The 22,188-nt window shown below is 51.0% G+C and overlaps 8 protein-coding genes across 8 annotated transcripts; 4 read left to right on the forward strand and 4 right to left on the reverse strand.

Annotated features, from left to right (window-relative positions):
• Positions 1 to 796: 796 nt before the first annotated feature.
• Positions 797 to 2,088, forward strand: ASPVEDRAFT_72367 (uncharacterized protein; the record flags this gene model as incomplete). Its single annotated transcript, XM_040816159.1, has 2 exons — positions 797 to 1,589; positions 1,667 to 2,088. Exons 1-2 carry the CDS (start codon positions 908 to 910, stop codon positions 2,086 to 2,088), a joined length of 1,104 nt encoding a protein of 367 aa, XP_040668298.1. The 5' UTR covers positions 797 to 907.
• Positions 2,089 to 2,424: 336 nt separating this feature from the next.
• On the reverse strand, positions 2,425 to 4,550 carry ASPVEDRAFT_133475 (RNP domain protein; the record flags this gene model as incomplete). The annotated part of the gene is made up of 8 exons (XM_040807034.1): positions 2,425 to 2,558; positions 2,612 to 2,765; positions 2,818 to 3,245; positions 3,356 to 3,407; positions 3,488 to 3,625; positions 3,687 to 3,780; positions 3,978 to 4,044; positions 4,151 to 4,550. 8 exons carry the CDS (start codon positions 4,548 to 4,550, stop codon positions 2,425 to 2,427), a joined length of 1,467 nt encoding a protein of 488 aa, XP_040668299.1.
• Positions 4,551 to 5,382: 832 nt separating this feature from the next.
• ASPVEDRAFT_679906 (uncharacterized protein) lies at positions 5,383 to 6,324 on the reverse strand. The gene is made up of 2 exons (XM_040815974.1): positions 6,136 to 6,324; positions 5,383 to 6,061 (listed from the first exon to the last, which is right to left on the reverse strand). Exons 1-2 carry the CDS (start codon positions 6,276 to 6,278, stop codon positions 5,752 to 5,754), a joined length of 453 nt encoding a protein of 150 aa, XP_040668300.1. The 5' UTR covers positions 6,279 to 6,324; the 3' UTR covers positions 5,383 to 5,751.
• A 102-nt stretch (positions 6,325 to 6,426) lies between these two features.
• Positions 6,427 to 7,837, forward strand: ASPVEDRAFT_42033 (uncharacterized protein). The gene is made up of 2 exons (XM_040812488.1): positions 6,427 to 7,218; positions 7,280 to 7,837. The coding sequence occupies exons 1-2, from the start codon at positions 6,700 to 6,702 to the stop codon at positions 7,610 to 7,612; spliced, it is 852 nt and encodes a 283-aa protein (XP_040668301.1). The 5' UTR covers positions 6,427 to 6,699; the 3' UTR covers positions 7,613 to 7,837.
• On the reverse strand, positions 7,518 to 9,687 carry ASPVEDRAFT_193384 (WD domain protein; the record flags this gene model as incomplete). The annotated part of the gene is made up of 3 exons (XM_040809137.1): positions 7,518 to 8,209; positions 8,272 to 9,088; positions 9,153 to 9,687. 3 exons carry the CDS (start codon positions 9,685 to 9,687, stop codon positions 7,990 to 7,992), a joined length of 1,572 nt encoding a protein of 523 aa, XP_040668302.1. The 3' UTR covers positions 7,518 to 7,989.
• Positions 9,688 to 9,889: 202 nt separating this feature from the next.
• ASPVEDRAFT_42034 (uncharacterized protein) lies at positions 9,890 to 11,497 on the forward strand. Its single transcript, XM_040812489.1, has one exon. The coding sequence runs from the start codon at positions 9,902 to 9,904 to the stop codon at positions 11,411 to 11,413; it is 1,512 nt and encodes a 503-aa protein (XP_040668303.1). The 5' UTR covers positions 9,890 to 9,901; the 3' UTR covers positions 11,414 to 11,497.
• A 745-nt stretch (positions 11,498 to 12,242) lies between these two features.
• ASPVEDRAFT_131310 (GTPase-activating protein BUD2) lies at positions 12,243 to 16,095 on the reverse strand (the record flags this gene model as incomplete). The annotated part of the gene is made up of 2 exons (XM_040806803.1): positions 12,243 to 13,237; positions 13,302 to 16,095. The coding sequence occupies 2 exons, from the start codon at positions 16,093 to 16,095 to the stop codon at positions 12,243 to 12,245; spliced, it is 3,789 nt and encodes a 1,262-aa protein (XP_040668304.1).
• A 2,964-nt stretch (positions 16,096 to 19,059) lies between these two features.
• atgI (autophagy protein ATG9) lies at positions 19,060 to 22,007 on the forward strand (the record flags this gene model as incomplete). Its single annotated transcript, XM_040806871.1, has 2 exons — positions 19,060 to 19,808; positions 19,874 to 22,007. The coding sequence occupies 2 exons, from the start codon at positions 19,060 to 19,062 to the stop codon at positions 22,005 to 22,007; spliced, it is 2,883 nt and encodes a 960-aa protein (XP_040668305.1).
• Between the last annotated feature and the right edge of the window lie 181 nt (positions 22,008 to 22,188).

Consider the following 22,188-nt stretch of genomic DNA (forward strand, 5'->3'; position numbering starts at 1 on the left):
GAGAAGTCGCTGGGGCCTGCATGCATCTACCTCGGCTTCGGCTGCCAGTGTTTCACGGCAATTATCATCATCATCAGGGGGGTGTTTGACAGGCTTTGTGATGCTGGCTTTGGGCTGCGGTCGCTGGTTTTGGACGGAATCATCGCGGTGGTAGCTCAACAATAATGATATACATCGATTGCAGCGTAGTTTATATCGATGGAGGGGGTCGAATGGCGGGGTAAGAGGAAAAGAAGACAATCGAGAGACAGGCAGAGTTAATCACCACGAATCGCTCTGCTTTTGTATCTCTTTGGATTGAGTACCCTGGTCTCCAGCGCCTCAACACTCCTCTATCTCATGCCGGACAGCCAAATAGCTTTTCCCCAGAGGACTCCTTATCGTATGATTTGCGCACGTATAAACCGTCTCCCTCGTCATGAGATTCTAAGATTGCCTACCAAAATTCTCATCATGTAGCAAACTGCGCATTGATGATTCTTCAGGACGATATAAGGACTTCTGGGACAGATCTCTCATGTTGTTGTTGAGGTTGTTCAGTGAGCATCATCACAACCGGTTCTCTGGCCACGGTGCTGACGATTCGTTCCAAGAGGAGCGAAAAGACAGCAAAGGCATGATCGCCACTACAGAGTCTCTCTATTCTTATATGCTCTAAGAATTGAGTACCTTGTTCTCCAAAACCCAGCAGGTCCCTACATCAGCTCCTACACCAATAGCACCACGATGTTACTTTATCCGTTCGTCTCTTCGGTCTAAAAACGCCCGACGGGTAAATCCTCGATGAATTTACCCCCGACAGCCGAACTTTATATATTCATATACCATCCTCTCTTCGCCCAACGCCTGTAAAGACTGTCCAAACCAAACCCAACCTCTAAATCTCCAGCTAACAAATCCACCACAAATGCCACCCCCCATTCCAATCGTGGACTCCCACATCCACCTCTTCCCCGAATCCCACCTCCCCACATTAACCTGGTATACACCCTCCAACCCCGGCCCCTTGGGCTCCCAGCACTCAGTCGACCAGTACCGACAAGCAACAAGGGAAGCGGGAGCTACTGCTTCCACACTGCGCGGCTTTATATTCCTCGAGACAGACCGCCTCTCGTCCGTTGAAGAGCCGTCGGAATCGGGTGCTGGTGGCGCACATGGATGGACCCACGCCCTAGATGAAGTCTCCCTTCTAGCCCGGATTGCCGCTGGAAAGCCTGTTCCCGGGGAAGGGCATAGTGCTGAGGATCGCGGGCTTTGTCTGGGGATTGTCCCGTGGGCGCCTGTGCCTGGTGGACCGGGTGCGCTGGAGAAATATATGGCGCTGGTAAGAGAGAGGGCCGGTGCTGAGTCGGCTGAGGTATGGGGCAAGATCCGTGGGGTGCGGTATTTAGTGCAGGATAAGCCTGCGGGGGTTATGCTGCAACCGGACTTTATTGAAGGGTTGAAGTGGTTGGGACGGCAGGGTCTCACGTTTGATCTTGGGGTGGATGCGAGGCAAGGTGGGATTTGGCAACTGGAGGAAGCAGTTGAGATGATGAGGAGGGTCTATAAGGGAGTCGAGGAGAAGGATAGAGTTACCATCGTGATCAGTAAGTGGTGTTGGATTCCCTTTCCCTTCTTCCACCGGATATCTACTTCCTTTGGATGCTAATCTGTACTACAATAGACCACATGTGTAAACCGAACCTCCGTCTCGAGTCTACTACTCCTGTCACCACGCACCCTGACTTTCTGCAATGGAAGGCCCAGGTCACAGCCATGGCGCAGCATCCAACTGCATATATGAAGCTGTCTGGTGCATTCTCTGAACTACCGTCTCTTTCCCCAGATTTCGATCCGGACATTGCGTCTCTCGTCGAGAAGCTCCAGCCGTGGACGGATGTCGTTTTCGATGCATTTGGCCCTGAGAGAGTAATGTTTGGCTCTGACTGGCCAGTCTGCAATGTGGGAGGTGGCGGAAATAAAGTCACCTGGGGCCGCTGGAGTCGGGTTGTTCAAGGTGTTTTGGATCAGAGAGGACTAGACGAAGACCAAAGACGAGGGTTTTGGGGGGGTGTCGCCGTGAAGGCTTATGGGGTGACGATATGAGAATAACACAGGTATAGTTTTTCACCAGAACAAAGGTAAATAAGTAGAATCTTTCAAGAACGTGGTTTGGCTACACAACGTATACCAGTAACTGTCACCAAATAAGGTTAATGAACGCAGTACATAACCCCATTTATTCCACTAGTTCCGTTCGCCCAAACATAGCGACTAACATCGTGGGAGCAAATAAACAGCTACATGTACGTTGAGAAATTCAAAGGCAGATCACAATATCCCATAAACCATCCCGTGGTCCCGAAAGCACTTCGTAGACTTTTTTCGACCCTTCAAGTTAATCCCGAAGGGAGAACAAAGCATGAGAAAATTCCGCTATAATTACATGATCTGGTCCTGGGTGATTCCGCCAGTAGGCTCATCATCCATGACGTCGCCCGGGCCCTGAGGGGTCAAATACTTGACAAAGGTAATGCCAAGGGGACGGCCGCCATACTGATAGCCGGTGAACTTGGCTGTCGCTGCGTTAGTGTGATCTCAGCGATATCTCAAGGGGAAAAAAACGTACCGATTGAAGTCTCTGCTGTGTCAGGACTATCAAATTGGACTACACCAGTGCCGCGAGAGCGGCCATTAGGCTCGTACTGGATCTCGGCGCGCTCGACCTTGCCGATAGTCGAGAACAGATCCACCAGATCATCGTTGCATGTGGACCAGGGCAGCTGTTGCGCGTCAGGGGCGGTAATGATCACTGTTTATGCTCGAAATACTCACATTGCGCACATAGATCACATCGCTCTTTTCACCTCCGGATGTAGCGAAGTCGGTGAAAGGGTTGGGGGGCACCGAGGGACCGGGATCGAAGCCAGGCCCAGTGGGGGGACCACCGTAACCACCGCCAAAGCCTCCTCGGAAACCACCACCGCCAAAGCCACCACGGCCGGCGAAGCCTCCACGGCCACCACCGAAACCGCCACGGCCACCAAACCCACCGCCAAAGCCGCCACGACCCATGCCAGGTCCTGAACCTGCAAAGCGGTCTTCACGAACCTCGAGGGGGCGCCCCTGCCAATCATATCCGTTGAACTGTTGGATTGCGTTGCGGGCGTCGTCGGGGGACTCAAATGCAACGATACCAGAGCCCTTGGGGCGACCAGAGGCGTCGGTATGGACATCGGCGCGGATGACGGTACCTTGCTGAGCTGTATCAAATGATGTCAATATTGAACCAATGTGATGATTTGAGGGACTGGGGTAGATGGCAGGGAGCAGTTAAAACTGTTCAGAGTCAAGCCTGGCATCCTGGGCTTACCTGCTTGGCGGAAAAGATCCTTCAAATCTTGCCAGCCAACGTTGAATGGGAGCTAGAGATTGCAAAAATCATCAATACACATGCCTTCGTAGATGGCACCATATCGTAGTTGATGGAGAGGGGAGCACGTACGTTGGATACATAGAGCTGTCTCCCACCGCCGCCGGCACCACCACCACCACCGCCACCGTAGCCAAACCCACCACGGCCGGGGCCACCAAAGTCTCCGCGGGAAGGACCACCCGAGAAACGAGGCTCGGGCTCCCGGTCCTATGAGTAGGAAGGTCGTTAACCTCTTTCTCGATTTGATCATGGGGAATGTATTGCGTACCTCGCGGACATAGACCAGGCGGTTCATCAGATTCTGGTTACTGAGCGTGTTGACAGCATTTTGTGCTTGCTCCCTCGTAGCGTATTCCACAATCCTAGCGTACGGTTAGCTCTGTAAAAAGGGAGGGTATAGAGCACGGCGCATAACTTACCCGCATCCCTACAATAATCCCGGACAGCCAGGCCCAGCCCGTCAACCCAAACAGTCCAAGCAAATCGAACCAACGGGGGTGAAAAAAAGGGAAGAAGCCAGAAACAAATGAAAAAAAGGAAAGAAAACCAGTCACGCTACGCATTGGCGCCCACCTTCGACATTCCATTGGGAAGAAGCAAGACGTCGGCAAAGATAACTTCTCCAGCTGTAAGCGGCGCGGAAAGAGAATCCCCCAAAGTCAGCCACAAATTCCAATCCCATAAATAGAAAAAATGCTCATCGCACTGCCGACACGATGTGACCCTGCTCACCCTGTCTCATAAAATCTTTAAGATGATGCCATTTGACATCGTAGGAAAGGTTTCCCACATAGACCCGGCGGTCTTGCTGGGATGATTCGCGCACGGATTGCATCATTTGTTCTTTGGCGACAGCACGATCCTCAAAAGACCTAGGCGGAGGCGGGTAGCTACCACCACGACCACTATATCCCGAGCCTGAATGACCTCCTGAAGGGCCTTGGGCAGCACTCATAGGAGAGCGAGAACGGCGATCGCTGCGGCGATAATCGTCACGATCCCGGCTTCGAGATCGACTGCGTGGCGAATACGAACGGCGGCTTCGTCGAGGGCTACGAGATCGACGACGGGGGGAACGGGACCTCTCACGCTGCGCGCGGTCAGTATCGTAATCGTAGTCGCCGGCAGGCATTGGATGCGGCGAAAGACGAGAATTAAAGATTAAAAGAGAAGGAGAAACGGAAACCAAAAGAAAGGGACAGGGCGGGGGAAAAGGCTAGGATGACTTGGAGCTGTGACTTGCGACCTGGATCTACGCAGAGGTGAACCTTGGGTGCGCGATTTCGGAGTCCGGGTCATGTGACAGGATGGGGCAGAGGGGGCTCCATATTAGAGGCACCGCAGAAAGGACCCGGGGGATAGGGCGCTTCCGAGGCGGCCCTAGCGCAAAAGTCCCAAACTGTATAGGCGCAACAGAGCAGAGAATACAGGAGCGAAAGAACAAACGAAACCCGTGTCGCATATCCGCCAGGGTACATGAGAGAAACAGAGGGATGCAGCGACACCTTCCAAGGGACTGACTGAGGAGTCAAGTCGCCTACCGGGCCCATGGTGTCGGGAAGCAGTCGGAAGGTGAGGGGGGCGTCGTGTCGCATTTCTGAGACAGGAGCAGGGCAAATTTTCACCACAGGGGAAGATCGCCAAGGGAAGAGGAAATAGAACGATGCAACTTACTTCGTATGGTCGATAAACGTCGGCTACAGTTCGCCTTAGGTGTAAGCCACAAGTCTAATGCGTTGTAACGCGAGGCAGCAGAATGATAGCAGGACGGAAATTAGAAATGATGAAGGTGGAGTGGTCAAGATGAGTCGCACGCAACACCACACAGGGAGAAAGCAAAAGATGGAGGGGAGGGGGGGAGAAGGGGAGGAAGGAAAAAGAGAAAGGATCGAGGGCAACGAGGAGGACAGCGGGGGAGGAAGGGGGAGAGTGTGCAGCGAAAAAGAAAGCACAGCTACAGGACAAGCTGCGCAGCTCGGGGAGGGAAGTGTCTGACAGACGGCTCAAGCAGTACGCACGCCACAAGTTGATTGGTGTTCCCGCAGAAACCCGAGATGCAGCAGTCACTGACTGGGCTGCGTTGGAGAAGGGATGGATGGGAAAGTCAGGTAGGATCAAGTGGCAGGAGGGGAAGGGAAAGCTGGGAGAAAAGGCAGCCCAAGGTCCCCGTCGCACCGGCTTCTGGTCTCTCGATGAGGAGCAATTGCAGCCAAGCCCTGGGAAAAAGAGGGGGGATAATAATAAACCGGAGGAATAATAATAGACAGCAGTAAGTTGTAGGGGAGTGGGGAGGGATAAGGCTGGGGAATGGAGGAACCAAAGATGCAGTCAGATCAGAAAGTATGATCGAAATCACAGGCACTGCGGACATGGCGCGAAAGGCGACAACAGTCGACGCCGCAAGAGAGAAGCTTGAAAACACATACCCATGTTGATCGAAGAGGTGGTCGGAGAGTCTGGCAAGCAAATGGGAGAAAGGGAAGAAGGGGAGAGGAAGGATGGAGGAGAGAGGCAGAGGCGTGGGTGACGATGCTTGATTTGACGGCGAGAGAAGGCCTGGATTCCGGATCCTTGCGAGGCGATGCTGCGAAAGACCCAATTGGCGAGGGAGGAGGAAGGAGAGAGGCCGAGGAGTTGGAGGAACTGGCGTGTTTAAAGCTGTCAGATAAGATTCTGTTTGAATCTCTCTGAAGTCGAATCCGGTGTTATGAACTGACTATTGACAGTTGAAACTGCTGCGTCGTCGGCGGCGGCCCACTTTGGTTGTGTACAATAGATTAACGGAGAAATTGTGACTTGGCTTTCTAGTTCGCCAACTGTATTTAACTTCAATTGTAATCGGGGTTACAGGGATGCCCATCGTTTGACATGTCTTGTAGCTTCAGCTGGCCTCGTCGCGGCCATCTGGCTGGTGATTTCCAGGATTGCGATTCTCGGTCTTTTGGCTGAAATGGCCGAGTGGGTTGCGTTGTCCCGTCGGCCCACCATCGAGATCTTTCGGTCGAACCCCAGTCATGCCAACTTTTTGGCCTTTTTGATTTTTAGAGAACTGATAAAAACGACTATGCATCGATCAGAGTATACTGCTAATTCAAATAATCAGGGCATTTGTAGCGTTTTGTAATCCTTTTGTAAACATCCTTTGTAGTTATTCTTGGCTCTGTCCTGGCCGCCGCTTGAAAGCAGCTCCAACCGCTTACAAAAAACACCATCATTCGATGCTATTCAGAATCCCCGACTCGATCTCCTCAACCAACCAACCACACCACCACTCCCTCGAAATGTCACGTCCCCTCCTCCGCCCTCTGCGATCCTGTCGCAGTCCACTTCTCTCCTCCTCCCGTTGCTCTCAGAAAACATTCCTCCCATCCATCACCGCGCCAATCTCCCGCAACCAACAACACCTCCGTCAACCCGCACTCCGATCCCATTCTCCTAACCACCGTGCCTACCACTCCCACCATCACCCCGACCCCCCGCCACATGAATACACCAATTCGCAAACAACTATTCTCACCGCTGCCCTGAAGCATGTTCCCTCCCTCGGCTTCACCCGGGACGCCCTCACCCTCGGCGCCCGCGACACGGGCTTCCTAGACGTCTCCATCCAGCTCCTCCCCCGCGGCGAATTCGACCTCATCCTATTCTGGCTCGCTAGTCGACGAGGTCTTCTCCGCGCGGCCGTTGAGCAGAAAGGCCTCCTAGCGGGATCTCAATCCCTCTCCGTTGAGGACAAAACCAAAGCACTGATCATGGAGCGGCTGCGGATGAATTCGGATATTCGACATAAATGGCAAGATGTATGTGAAACAAAAAGAAGAAAGGAAAGAAACAAGTCTAACTATAAACCAAAACCAACAGGCTCTAGCGCTCATGTCCATGCCCTCGAATATCCCGCTCTCCCTCTCAGAACTGCACGCCCTCTCCTCGGATATCCTCCATCTAGCGGGCGACACCTCCGTCGATGCGTCCTGGTATACGAAGCGTCTCTCCGTTAGTGCGATCTATGCCTCTGCCGAAGTGGTCATGACCCAAGACTCCAGCCCCGATCTCTCGGCCACAGAGGCATTCGTGACTCGGCGGGTTGAGGATAGCAAAGCCATTGGGGATAAGCTCAGTGGTGCAAAGCAGTGCTTGGGATTCATGGGGACGACGGCCGTAGGCCTGGGGCGGAGTTGGGGACTGAAGATTTGATTTTAATCTCGTTTAGTCGAGTACGATGCTGTTGTATTTCTAACATGTAGGTGTGGTGTGGTTCGAAGAACTATGTGTATTATATCCTTTTTAAATCTTCGGTTATAGCTTGTTGATTATAACTGCAATGGACAGTGACGGACGGAATAACGCCGTCTTTCCTTTTCTGGCTATCAATAGGAGCCTTGATTAGTTGGGCCATCATTAACTAAATGATTCACATAGTTGTATTCTGTATTAGTGTCGTGTCGCCTACAATGACGTTACGAGAACCAAAATCAAAGTCATGTTCACACAAACAGTAACTGAAGCATGTCTTATACTCCAACATTAAATAGCCCAGCTGAAAAATGAAGCAACTAGCTAGATGGGAATAATTACATCCACAAACAGATCTTCCCACTTGCCGTTCCGCCCGCAACCCAGTTCTTGCTTCTGTGGAAAACGGCAACAGCAGGGACAGCCGTAATACCATCACCTCCTAACTGTGCCAGCTGATCTCCTGAACCGCTGTAGATATCTACAAAGCGGTTCATGTTTCCAACGCAGAACCGTTGGATTGATGATTGTGGATTAAGTTGCCATTGAGGGCGCAGACTATAAGAATGTACATTAGCGTTATTCGCGGGGAACTTCGAAGATAATAAATGAAGACATACATGGTAACCCATCGTCCAGTTTGGCAGTTATGCCGTACAACGGTATCGGGTTTCATCTTGGAGTCGTCAAGGGCGTGTCCTGGTTTCCAGGTAGCAATTCCCTTGGTGCTAAAGTCGTAGATTTTGAGCGTATCGTCGTAAGAAGACGTTGCTATTTGTCCTGCGCTGTTGAAAGCAGCATGTGAAACTGAAAGGCGGCTTTGGTGTTCGCCGATAGGGGTGGGATCGGTATGAGAGAGCTTGCGGAGGTCCCACAGGCGCATGGTGCGGTCAAGACTGGCTGTTGCAAAGTAGTGAGGGTGTGTTTGGTAGAGGGAGAAGCCGCCGATTTTCTTCTCTGACAGTTGCCAGGTAGCGGCAGAGCTTTGTCGCTTGGTGCGCATGTCGTATTGGCCGAATGCGCCATCTAGGGTGGTCCAGTATATTATATTGGGGTCCGAGGCGGCCATGTCAAGGCCGGAAATGGGGACGTCTTCTGCTGTAGACTCCGGTGCGTACTTTTCAACCGATGAAGTCTTCTCAAGGTCCATCTCTCGGATAGAGCTGTCGTAGCTAGCAGTGTAAAGGTGTGTGGGCTTCGAGGGATGGATTGTCATTGAGCTGATAGTTCGCGTGTGAGGTTTGAGTGTAACAAGCACTGGGTCTGGGTCTTCGTCGTCTTCGTCTTCGTCTTCATTCTTTACGGCGGAGACAGGCTTCTCCTGGGAGGCGTCGAGAATCCCGAGATGGCCCATTTTATCTCCGGCAAATATTAACGGTTTGGCCTCTGACGGGTGGAATGTCATGGTGTATACTCTCTCGGGTGTGAGCTTGATACCTATATGGTCCGCCCATAGTCAGTATCTGTCAATTGCGCGGGAAAGACAAGCAAGGTAGCATACGGTTAGGTTCCCAGGGTTCCCAGAGGCTTAACCCATTCATCTCTTTCCTAAGAGCCTTCAAATCCTTGTCATCGGTCGATTTGATGTCATCTTCTCCGAATGTTCGCTGGTAGGGCACTGCGACTCCCTTGGTAACCACATCCACACCAATCAACGCATCTCCAGACAATTTCTGGCCCGACACAAATATGTCATTGAAAGAGAAGGAGTCCGACTTCCGGACCCTCTTCGCCCTCTCTGCCTCCTGCCTGCGATCATACTCGTCATCCGCTTTTCGTTTCGCAACCTCGCTATCCGCCGCGATTCCCTTCAATCGCGAAGATGTGCGACGAGGTAGTGGAGACTCTTCCTTCTTTATTTTCTTCGGCGCAGGCTTCTTCTTCGGTTTCGATTGATCACCGGTTGTACCTCGCGGCATCTTAGGAGGGAAGACCCCCGCCGATTGCGCGTCAAGGCTGAGCTTCTTGAGAAGCGCATCGCGTTCTGCGATATTGGCAAGACGTTGCTTTTCGAATTCGGAGAGTTCTTCGCCCATGGTCGCTAAATGTGACGGATACACTAATGCCACTCGCAAGTCTGTTCAGAAGGAAGGAATTGGTGGGTTTTGCGACGCCTTTGTTCTCGTTCGCCGTCGCGGATGAAAAAGAATAACGCGTCCAGGCAGCCACGTAGTCACGTGCGGTTATCGACCTCCATTTAATCTGCCGCGGAGAAAAAAAAGTTCCATGCGACAAATAGCGGACGCAGAGATGAGCATCCAGCGTCGCATAGCTTTGGCCTGGCTGGTCCAGACCCAGGTACAAGCTGCTCGCAATTCTCTAACACCCTTTCTTTACCAAACAACGACTCTCACGCCTACTAGACCTCGTTCATTAAGCTCTCCGCCTCTCCGATGCTCAAGCTACTCGACCTCCGATGCCCCCAGCTCGCCTTCAATCAAATCACTTAACCAATCGCGAAATGACGACTCTATCGGACCGAGCGATAATAAATCCTGGGGGTCTGATGATCGTACCGAATCACCTCCTCCTTCCCCTGGGAGGTCATTCTTACGAAGAAAAGGTGCCTCTGTGGCCAAGCATAAGCGCGCTCTGGATGCGAAATCAGACAAGAAGCCTGTACAAAAGCCAAAGTGGAAACCAAGGCCAAAGTTGACCACCCATGAGTCTCGCACGCTCGCGGAGCTCTTTTTGAAACTTCCATCTGAAAAGCGCCGACAAGTGTCGCCGCAAGAATCAGAAAAGTCGGAGGCAGAGGTGGAGGCAGAGGCAGAGGCAGACCAGATAGAGGCAAAGAAGGCAGAGGAAAGTGAAATGTCGGAGATCTCTGCTATCTTTGATGTCGTTTTGCGGGATGTGCAGAAGCGGAAAGATCGTGAGGTCCAACGCAACGATAAACACAACGCCGAGGAAGGCAAAGTGTTAGATGCGAAGAGCCAGGAAGACGCAATAAAGACCCAGAACAAAATATTCCATCTACCCGACACCGACGAGGAGCTAGCGGAGCTCCTAAACAAAAACGAGATGACTCTGGCCAACGCAATTGAACTGGTCATTGCGCGGGAAACTACCAGAATCAATTCCATTCTACACGCTGCTGTTGAAGAAAAAATCATGCCAGGCAAATTTTGGAAACTATGCCAGACCCATGTTTTCTCCATGGCGCAGCACCTACGGCGTGAAGATGAGACGCCCGTATCTGGTCAAGCAGTTAAACCCAGTCGCAGGTCCAAGACACCTGAATCTCCTCTCAAAGTCCCCCCATGCGTCCCCATCGAATCTGTCGTGGTAGCAGTATACCCACGAGTCCTCCGTACCGCATTCGCCCTTCTCAACGTCCACTTCCCAGACTCGTATCTAGTCAGTGAGTTTAGGGCAAAGGTCACCTCGTTAGGCCGCGAATCAGCCACCCTCGGCCTCTCAGCCCAACTATACAACGACATGATCTACTTTCACTGGCGCGTCACACATGATATCGCGGATTTGGTCACCCTCCTGCGCGAAATGGAGCTAACGGGTGTCAACCCAACGGCGGGGACAATTACCATTATCAACTCAATTGTAGAAGAACGACAACGTGATTTGAGGCGGCGGCAAAGGGATCAACCATCTGATCAACCATGGTGGGATCACCCACCCAATCGCAAGGCCTTCCGCCAGTTAACTGGAGAGGATACTTGGGGAGATGGCTTGCTTTCTCGGATGACCAGATTATACAAAAACAGGAAGCTGAAGAAGGTAGTGAGTGATACACTAATTTAGTTATGGGCTGTATACAATTGTAATATATATAGACATTGGAATAATTACACGCAACTCTTAGAGAAATCATATACATAGTGCAGGTTTTCAACTAGATATCGTGCTTTACTTGTGCATAAGTAATTCAAAACGTGCTTCACTTATTGAGGGATTGAAGAAAGACATCGTATTGTATCCGCATATCTCGCCACGGGGACAAGAGACAGTGAATTTCTACTTGGCATTCAGACTGTATAGAAGGATAGAGTAGGAAAACCGTCTAACCGTCAGAATCGCATGCTCATTTCGTCTATGCCAACAGAAAGAATTTGCAGAATATTTACACACACAAAGATACAGAATCACCCATTGTATTCACAAAAGCACAAAGGTAGGTAAAGAGTATCACAACTCTCCAGCTTTCTGTCTGCGATTTCTCGCTGGGGCTCTCTTGATCTTCCATCCCTCTCTTACACAGACATAGACATAGGCAAAATACAGCCATCAGAACAGGGTATCAACACCATGAAAAAATGCTTTCCAAACGAGATCAATAAAACAAAAGAGAGGGAAAAAAACACACAAAAAGAAGAGCGTTAATCGTGAGGTAGCATATATGGTGGAGAGGTAAAGATATAGTGAGAAGGCCTGGATGTAAAGCATATACACCAGAAGATGCAAGATTCAGTAAGTGCAAATCTCCCCCATGTTGTACAAAACAAATGAAAGGGATTTGTTCCAGGTATTTGTCCTTTTTTGCCTTCGTTTTAGCCAAAATTGGTTGGTCTATGAGCAGCGGCAGCCAGAATATGATAGGTATTGGCGCCAAGGGAGTGAATAGTGATGGTCATCAAAATTCGTTCCGTAGTTCTTCGCGTGATTGCTGCTGGTTGGTGTCACGGTCTTTGCCCTTGCGTCTGGAAGGTGCAGGTACGAAATCAAAAAATCTCCCGTATTTGCTCGTTGTCTCCCGGGTCATGCTAGACCGACGAGACTTGGAAGCATCGGGATAATCAAGCGAGTAGGTTGAGGAGTTTTTAGAGCTCCCAGTGCTATCTCGGGGTTCTGACCATCTTGGTATTGAGAAAGGCACCCTGGCATGGTCCCAGGTGGCAGACGACGAGCTTGGCGGTGTCTCCTCGTCGGCTTCAGGAGCATAATCAGTGGAACGGCGAGGCAAGGAGGGTCTAGATGCAAAGTAGCCGATGGAATTGCGATGGCTCCCGGTAAGAGATGCTGCCCCTGATACGACGGTCTCAGACCCTAAAACGGAAGTCGGAGCTGGAGCGGGAGTAGCGGGTTTGGACGAGGACTCTTCGGACAAGGTCACAGAACGTTCCAGAGAGTCGACCAGTTCCTCCCACTTTATCTCTAGATTACCACTGGGACGCTCTGCCTGTTCTGCCCTGCTTAAGCATTCTTTGGTCCGTTGCTGTAGATGGATTGCGATTTCATTGAATTGCGCAATGGCATTATCTACCTCTTCCAGCGCAGCTAGCCTCGGTGGTGAAACTTCTAGCCATATCCTTATCAGATTGGCAAAGCTCCGCGCGTGGTCAATGAGGAAGGGAAGGCTGGGGAATCCCTCTCGTGAGGGAGACGGTAAACGGCCAAGAATCTGGATTGGAGTGGCATAGGAAGGCGTAACAATCGGAGCCGGCCGGTCAGCCGGGATTGCACAAATTGAATCCACAAACTCTCTGAACTCAGATCGGTGACCGACCAAGAACTTATTCATCGGCTCCATCCAAGGCTCTTTGCTTCCAAAAGTAGTCATATTGGCCAAGCCTTGTAAAGCTTTAGCGATCAGTGTCAGGGTACGCTGGGCGCGTGGGCGTGGATGATCTGAAGATGCATTAGTAAATAATCAGATGGTGGAAGAACACAAAAAGAAATATATTGGAAATACCTTTCAACAATCCAAACAACTTCGGGTTAAGGATTGCGGGACAAAAGAACCGTAAGAAAAGGAATCCAGAGACACTGCTGTAGGTGACCGAGCGGAGGAAATCACCATAGCGATCATCGGCGCAGGCTCGAATATGTCGAAAGATGAGTCTCAGCTCCGATGGGCATCGTGACGCAGATCCAGCAATCGATTTCCAAACACTCGTAGTAAGGTTCACCAGGTTTTTCCAATTGCGCTCGAGGTCGTCTGCTCGATGTATCCGAGAGGGGTCAACTTCGCATTCAGGGTCGGTTTCATCGATTTCGTAAAGTCGTTCACCAATCGTTTCCTCTAGGTATTCCTTGCCCAATCGACGCATGTGGTAATCAAGAGCTTTTGTGAGCAGAGAGTTCCCTCGGAAGAGAAGATTGGCCTCTACTGTTGCGGTGCGTCCTAGATCGCGAACAAGGACCTCCCTTTCCTGGCCGGTTTCTCGGGTGTCATTGGAATGGAGCCGGGTCGTATACCGGAGTCTGTTCGCCGTAGACTCTTTGTGAATACCATCAATCTCGTCCTCAACAAGCGCTGATATCCATTCCACCGTGGTTCCTGACACCTGGTAGATATTTATAAGTGCTTCAGACAGCTGGTTCAGTTCGGATGACATGATTTGGGCCATATTCACGGTAAGACCGTTGGAGAACGAATGGAGAAGTTCGGACATCGGCGTGTACTCATGAGACATAAGCACAACCGTCTCCTCCATCCGAACTTTCATCAACATCTCACCAACACATTGGCCCCTCTCATCCAGAATGGGCCACCACTTTTCATTCTCGATGCCTGGTTCCAGGTCGTCTAGTTTGATATCCACCCTTCCACACATGGCGTCTTGAGACGATACCTCAACGTCATCCAATAGACGGGTGGGGTTTGTGTCCTGATTCAAAGCATATGCGCCATGCGCCACTAATGACCAATCGCGTTGGGTTGGATTGAGAGTTTTCACCATAATCGAAACCTGAGATAGGACTGGAGGAAGATCATTGAAGGTAAATTCTTCCCGCCAAAATGGGTTAGGTGTACGATATTTGATAGCGGTCTTCGCTCGGATTTCCCCATCTAAGAGTACCTCCGTGTAATAATCGTTGGTAGCGGGTGCTGTGGTCGTAGTAAAGTGAGAACGGGACTGCTTCCGACTCCGAGGTGTGTCATCCGCGCTTTTACTGCCGAACATCTTCGCTTCGGTCACCTTGACAGTCAGTAACCTCTCGATTCTGAACATGTCCGAGAGAGGTGTTGTGCTCGGGTTGCTAGTGTCGGTTGCGCTCGGGGTTTTCACATTGTCGTCGTTGGCTGAGTTGGCCGGGCCGTAAAGCTCTGGCGTGGTGAAGGCCCGCAGGAGCACAAACCATACTTCAAAGAGCACCCGGCTCTCAAGAGCGAGATAAAGCGGGCGCGTCAAGCCAGACGCAGAATGAGCGGTATATTGCGGATAAATCGCGATGCAAAATTCATCCTCCAAAACGGAAGATTCTAATTGCTGTATTGCGCAGCGTGACAACTGGGACAATTGTATGGAGGCAACGAGAGTAATGTCGGACTCAGTAAAGAGTCTGAAGACGCCATTCTCCTGTAGTGTACAGCTCACCTTTTGCCAGGATGAAGATAAGGCGCGCTGCTGCCGAAAAGTTGAAATTCTACGACCTGAGGACGGTCGAACTCCCGAGGCGCTTGGTCTATCCCATAGAAGCATCTTGCCCACCTTTATAATAGCGGCGTCCTTCTGCACAGTGCTTTCAGAGTTCCTCCTGCGGTCTGCCAGGCGACGTTCGGTTATTGTGACAGATTGCGGCTTCGTCATCTTATTCTGCACGCCTTTTGGTCTTATTGGCTGCCAACATAACAGAGCCGCGAGCCAGGAGTCGAATGTCTCGCTCACATGGGGTTTCAATTCCACTCCAAGGCCCGATGTATAGGTCGAAACACCGAGATAACTTACTCGAGTTTCTGGATCCACGAGAGAGCGAACTTGACAACCACGTAAATCTGGAATGAGCGTTTTCGCTAAGGCGGGCTCTCCTTTCGCCTGGTATATCAAACTGCCCATAGCGACATTGATAGCACAGTAGCCTGAAGTCCAAGCGGTAGTAGAAGACGTTCGAAACGAAAGAATGCCATGCATTCTTCCGCATGTCGTCTTCATAAGCTGCAAGACCTTTGAACTATCCGTAGAAGACGGTCCCATCCCCGAACTTCCAGGAGACCTGCTCAACTGTTGACCAGGTGTTCGGGGAGTGTATGTTGGAGATTGTATAGATGGGAACCCAATCGAGTGATCCTCCGGAGTCTTCGGTTGTGGGGTGGCGTTGATTGAACCCAGGCGGTTTCGTGTACGGGCGAGGAGAGAACTGGAAGATATATCGCTTCGCTGATCATCGAGAGTGGCAGTGCGAGAGCGCGCCCGAAGACTTGTCAAGTCCGATTGTGCATCATCTTCATCTCCGGCTGAATGGTATAAGTTGAAGTCGCGTCGATATTCTCGATCGGAGGGTCTTGATCGAGCGGTGGCACGCGGAGATGGGGCTGCACTCGAGGGGAGGTGTTCCACCTCCGACAGAGGTGAATCGTTTCCGGGTTCTGAGGAGTCAGGGGTCACGGTTCGAATAGTTGTTTCCCTAAAGTTATCTGGGTAGACCATACCGTGGCGGTCCTTCGAAGACGACTTCTTGCTGGGCCTTCGTTCCACCGGGCGGCTGTGGACACCCTGGTGCATCGAATTCCGCTTATACCCATTCGAGCTCTCCGACTCCATCTTTATCCGCTGGCGGCACCGACGCTTCGGCGGAAGTCGCTATTAGGCGCAGGTCGGCGAACACACATATATCGATTATAATCTGGATATGTTACCTTGTAGCGGCAGGCTGGGGCCGACACAAACTGCGCAACCGACCTCGAAGAATTGAGAGTCTTGGTCGTCCAACGAGTCGCTAGACGAACGCATGGAGTCCGGATAGGGGGAGATCAGTAGAGTCGCACATTCGGTCGAGGCCGAGCGTCCTGGGGTACAGGTTGAAAGCTGAAGAAACGACACGGGCCACCAGTAATACTGTGGGTTCAGGGGGGACTTCGTATCGGCGAAGGATGGCAGCGAGGGGGTTCGTCGACAATTAAGGATGAGCGAAGCAGGGGTCGTTAATAACGAGGTTGATTCAATCGTCCTACAACGGTCAATTTAACATCACGGTGTCGTTTCTAGAAAGCCATGATCGAGCGGGTTAGCTTCTTGGGGAGGGGAAGAGTGTGGAGGAGAGAAAAGTGGTACGGAAGCACGACGGACGTCTGCCACTGTCTGGTTCAACCGCCCGCCGACGTGATATCATTGGGTTATCAATATTTAGAGAGGGGGAACACCGTACTGTTAGTCAATGTATTCACAGCCGACTCTGACCTTTGTTGGATGCAAAGATGTCCAGGTATTGTAATTGGTTGTGAAAGAAGCGATCGATCGGTTGTTGTTAATTTCGTGCTGGCGGTGCGGGTTGGAACTTAGGGAGGGCTGCAGATCGAACTTCGACGATGAGATGCCGGGGTGGCAGTACTTTTTTGGGGCTTAATTTTTGGTACTTTTAAGAATTCGTCTGTTTGTACGGAGAGTAGCAGGAGGTTTTCGGTTATCGGGTAAGCGAGAGGGAGGGACACAAATGGCGCGCTGGGTGAGGGCGAGGGCGAAGGCGAGAGTGGGGGAAGGGGGAGAGGAGAGGAGGGAGAACGAGATGGAGCAGCAGAGCTGTAGGGCAAGGGAACGAAGAGGACACCACAGGAAGAGGATAGCGACGCTCCCACTCGTACACTAGTTACTAGTGGTGGTATAGAGCAGAGTCCTGGGAGCACAACAGCCGGCGGACTAGGTAATCTCCTCCCCACACCCGCTTTCTTCTCTGCGCTTTGTCAACGCGCAAGCCGACGCTTTCAATATATCCAACACTCAACAGAGAAGCAGACAGATACAATTGGCGTTTAATTGCTTATGAATCATGGACAGACGGATTTGACCATCACAGAATCGAACGCTTAGTCGGTGTGTCGAGAGTGTTGATATACTGTTTTCATTGGAGCCCACTTCCCATCAAGACCCTTCCCTCTCTCGTTAGTGGTCGAATCAGGCTTTGTCTTCTGCAGAATACCTCCCACCTCTTTTGAAGAAAGGTTTCCCCTCCTCCTTCCGTCTCTCCGAGAGGTCTTGCCGGCAAGGAGCTCCAGCTTAGGATTGCACCATCTAGCAGGGATGGCGCGGTACTCAGTCCCGCGCTGCTCGGCCTGGGCTCTTCCTTGACCCAGCGCGAGAAGTACTACACCGAGGATATGACTCTGGGTGGTCAATGCTGATGTTCCAGATCATCATCATGATCACGATGACTGGCATCCCTAGTAGGAGTTGGAGTCTGTCTGGCATGCCTGCCCTCTGCAAGTCATCGCGGGGGGGAAGTGTCCCGAAGGTGGACTCCTCAACAAGCAAGCTATGGAAATATCGGTCCCTCTACGGAGTACTCATCCCACTACGCTACCATTCAAGATGCCCACTTGTTTACGAGTTCTACGGAGGAGACTCGGGAGAGTTATTCAGCTCCCACAAGCATTATTGATCCAGACTGGTCGGTTGGTGACATGACGGGACGGCTGATTTGCGGGCATGGCGGACAGCACATGGCGTGGGATCTGCCAGTCGTATTTCCGTGAGCAAGAACCACACCTGGATGAGCTTCATCTGGCATCAACTCATCAACGGCGTCAATGAAACGAAGACGTAACTCATGGCGCAGACCCCTCAATGGCGGTAAAGCTTATTAGGACCCTGGTCCCTGAACAATGGCCCGTAGATAACTCTGATTCTTCTGATAAACTTGCAGCAACACCTCCACAGACGTGCATAGCATATGCTCGCTTCGCAGCAAGGAAATCCTCAGCCACAACAGGTTTCCTCTCAGCTAAAACCTCGCTGTATGGAGTGCGTAGCAGTGTGTGTTTGCCCGACTGTTATCCACACCGGGAGAAAGAGCCCCCGCACGACCCAGCGGAAGACATTTCGAACCCAGGTCAACAGTCCTTATTGGTGGTTCCATCCCGCCTTCCTGACTCGTGTCGTCAGCGACTAGTTGCAGTCGTTCACGCTTCAACGCTTCCCATCAATTATGGAGTAGTTTTTATCTGATGTGCCCCCTGATTGATGGTCTGCGTGTGTCTCACTGGAAGTATTTTGTCGCGATACAATAGACTGCCATATGAAAGCAATCATAGCTCTCAAGTCAGAGGGACCTAGCCACGACTGACATGATGCCCAGAGTCACATGATTTGTGCCTCAGGCCATAAGGTTTCCATGATTGAGTCACTGACCGCCTGCATCATCCTCCTGCGCGGTCCTGAGCTTCTATCCATGTCATGAGATCGAGGCACGTATCAGCTGCAACCTGCCGTTGTCTGTCACGATGTCTTTGTAAACAACATTATACTGCCCACTTCCTCGAAAGTCAAACAGATAAAGCTTCAAATTCCACTTCTATTTCGCCTTATATCAACTGTCCTCATTTTTGGAGCTACCCAAGCTCCATAGCACTCCCGCTTATCGCACCTCCACGTCTCGTCGGCTATCCTATCCGTTGATTGATGGCTGCCATCTGGACAATGAATCTGGCTTAGGGGCCATCTTTATGCACTAATGCTTTTCTTCGTTTCATGCTGATAATAGGAGCCGCTATTTTTCCTTCCTTTTAGCCCATGATGATGGCCTCAAATGTCCTATCTCGCTTCCTCCCCCCAAACGGTGCCCCGTCTGTATACGAAACTATCCGCCAACACGACGACGACGACCCGGATGCTTCTGATGTGGAGGAACGCGCTGGCTTAACCCTTGATGATGACGTCAACCTAGGGGCGCGGTTTAGCGATCGTGAGCTTGAAGATGCGATGGCAGACGCCGCCCGAGAGGAGTCTCCGAGTCCGAGTGATACCTTTTTGACTCCTCAAAGAGAGCATCATATAGATGCTTCTAGATCTGGGCCTCGCCGCCGTAGACACAGCAACCCCAGGTGGATCCAACCAACGTCTTCCAGGGCGAACGCCGTCGACGATGATGACAACGACGATGACCATGATGATGATGTCCCGGCTTCTCTTCTGATGGAAGGTCAACATGACGATGACGATTTAAAAATACGGCTCCCTCCTCCGCCCTCGCATCATCTTTCTGATCCGCAACCTTCTCGCCGTGCTCGTTCACCCGGTCGTAACCACATTCGATGGGATAATACTACGGATCGGCGACCTTCGCACGATCTTCCCTGGCGGAACCGTCCAAGGAGCCTCTGGTCAGCAGGTCACCCTAATTTGGCGTTAGTAGATCCGAAGGAGAAAGCTATGTGGATGTGGGCAAACGTAGAGAATCTAGACAACTTCTTGAAAGAAGTCTACACCTACTTTCTAGGAAATGGGATCTGGTCCATTCTCCTGAACCGCATTTTGAGTATACTGTACGTTCCCCCAATGTTCCTTTTCGATGATGTCGGTTTGGGATTGTTTTCTTAACTATAAGCAGGACGTTTGCATTTATCGTGGGGTTTACTACATTTCTCACCAACTGTATCGACTATCATCGCGTCCGCCGGAGCAAAACACTAGACCAAATCCTGATTCCAAAATGCACCAGCAAGATGTCCATGTCTTCGACGTTCTTGCTCTGGCTACTTTGCGTATTCTGGGTCGGGAAAGTCTTTCAGCTGCTGTTGGACATTAGGAGGCTCAAAAACATGCATGATTTCTATCATTACCTACTCGGGGTTTCCGACGCGGAAATCCAGACCATCTCATGGCAAGAGGTTGTCAGCCGATTAATGGTGCTGAGAGATTCCAACCCAGCTACTGCCGGTGCTGTATCGGCAAATAACCGCCGATTACTGGGCAGCCAGTCCAAGCAACGAATGGATGCTCATGATATTGCTAATCGGTTGATGCGCAAAGAAAACTATTTGATTGCGTTGATCAATAAAGACACCCTGGATTTAACGCTTCCAGTACCGTTTTTGCGAAACAGGCAACTTTTCTCCCGCATTCTAGAGTGGAATATCAACCTATGCATTATGGATTATGTTTTCAATGAGCAAGGCCAAGTACGACCACTATTTTTGAAAGATACCCATCGCAAAGCCTTGAGTGATGGCTTACGACGCCGGTTTATGTTTTTTGGGATAATGAACATATTTATAGCGCCTTTCATCGTCGTTTATTTTATGATGCATCATTTCTTCCGCTATTTCAACGAATACAAGAACAGCCCATCACAACTCTCATCACGTCAGTATACGCCACTTGCTGAATGGAAATTCCGCGAGTTTAACGAACTATGGCATCTTTTTGAACGTCGAATCAACCTGTCCTATCCATTTGCAACTCGCTACGTCGACCAGTTCCCCAAAGACAAGACCATCCAAGTTGCGGGCTTCATTGCATTCGTTTCTGGTGCGCTCACCTCTGTGTTGGCTTTAGCATCCATTATAGACCCGGAACTATTTCTTGGGTTTGAGTTAACGCACGATCGAACCGTCCTCTTCTACCTTGGTATCTTTGGATCTGTTTGGGCATTTGCGCGAGGGATGGTTCCCGAAGACACTGACGTATTCGATCCGGAATATTCCCTTCTCCAAGTTATCGACTTTACTCACTACTTCCCAAGCCACTGGAAAGGGAAGCTACACAGCGATGACGTTCGAAAAGACTTTGCTGTATCGTATCAGATGAAGATCGTCATATTCATGGAAGAAATACTGAGCATGATCTTCACACCATTCATTTTATGGTTCAGCCTACCCAAATGCAGCGAACGTGTCATCGACTTCTTTCGTGAATTCACCGTCCATGTTGATGGCATGGGCTATCTCTGCTCTTTTGCTGTCTTTGACTTTAAAAAAGGTACAAATGCTATGCCCCAGGGACATGCCAATCAGCGTGACAACGCAAGGCAAGACCCGCGCGCGGACTACTTTTCAACAAAGGATGGGAAAATGCTCGCCTCCTATTACGGATTTTTGGATAACTACGGCGGCAATCCTCGTCCTGGCCATGCAAACAAGCGCTCGTTTCACCCCCCACCAACGTTCCCATCGCTAGGATCTCCATCCTTGGTCGGGCTGGGCAACGTTGGGAATCGACAGGACCTAACTCAGACTCGCCCCGGACCGGCAACTGGAATTGCCGGCCAACAATCCACCTTTGGCGCCGCTCGATTCGGGCCGCCCGGGATCGGTGAAGTTGACTCTCCCGCTCCGTCGCTCCTTCTCGATCCGCATCATCAGCCATCAGCGTCTGGATTTCGAACCGCAAATCGCACCACACAACACCAACGCCATCGACTAGCCCGTCCTCAACCAGAGCCCGTATCCGAATCCGTGTTAGACGGTAATGAATCGCCTAGCACAACGACACACCGGACGGCTTCTGGACAAAGAACAAAACCACCATATGCAACTTCCGGGTCAAACAACGACCCAGGCACGGGTGACAGTAACGTTGAAGATTCATGGAGAATGAATCTAATGGACGATGGACCAGATGACGAGGATGCAGATGCGGAAAACGTAGATGCCATAGTCGGGGGTGCTGGAGTCCTCGGGCTAATTCAGCAGTTCCAAAAGGCGAACAAGGACAACAGACCTCGCGCGTCTGTTGGTCTCTAAAGATACCACCTAGTCATCACATATTCCAAACTAGATAGAGTGTCCGAGAATTAAAGCGAAGCTCTGTTCACGGGCTGTGTTGTACTACCTAAACAGTAGAATCATCGCACAAGTCTGGCAATCAGTGTGGGACAACAACACCCATTCATGGACCAATAGCAAGCGGGGAACGTCAGGCTTC

Source organism: Aspergillus versicolor, assembly GCF_001890125.1.
Source record: "Aspergillus versicolor CBS 583.65 unplaced genomic scaffold ASPVEscaffold_5, whole genome shotgun sequence".
Lineage (NCBI taxonomy): Eukaryota > Fungi > Ascomycota > Eurotiomycetes > Eurotiales > Aspergillaceae > Aspergillus > Aspergillus versicolor.

What these genes read in the sequence shown, in the direction of transcription:
- ASPVEDRAFT_42034 (XM_040812489.1), top strand. Translation starts at nt 9,902, where the DNA reads ATGAGCATCCAGCGTCGCATAGCTTTGGCCTGGCTGGTCCAGACCCAG.
- ASPVEDRAFT_42033 (XM_040812488.1), top strand. Translation starts at nt 6,700, where the DNA reads ATGTCACGTCCCCTCCTCCGCCCTCTGCGATCCTGTCGCAGTCCACTT. An exon ending in TTCGACATAAATGGCAAGAT is followed by an intron (nt 7,219 to 7,279) that starts GTATGTGAAACA and finishes CAAAACCAACAG; the next exon opens with GCTCTAGCGCTCATGTCCAT.
- ASPVEDRAFT_679906 (XM_040815974.1), bottom strand. Translation starts at nt 6,278, where the DNA reads ATGGGCATCCCTGTAACCCCGATTACAATTGAAGTTAAATACAGTTGG. An exon ending in AGCAGTTTCAACTGTCAATA is followed by an intron (nt 6,062 to 6,135) that starts GTCAGTTCATAA and finishes TAAACACGCCAG; the next exon opens with TTCCTCCAACTCCTCGGCCT.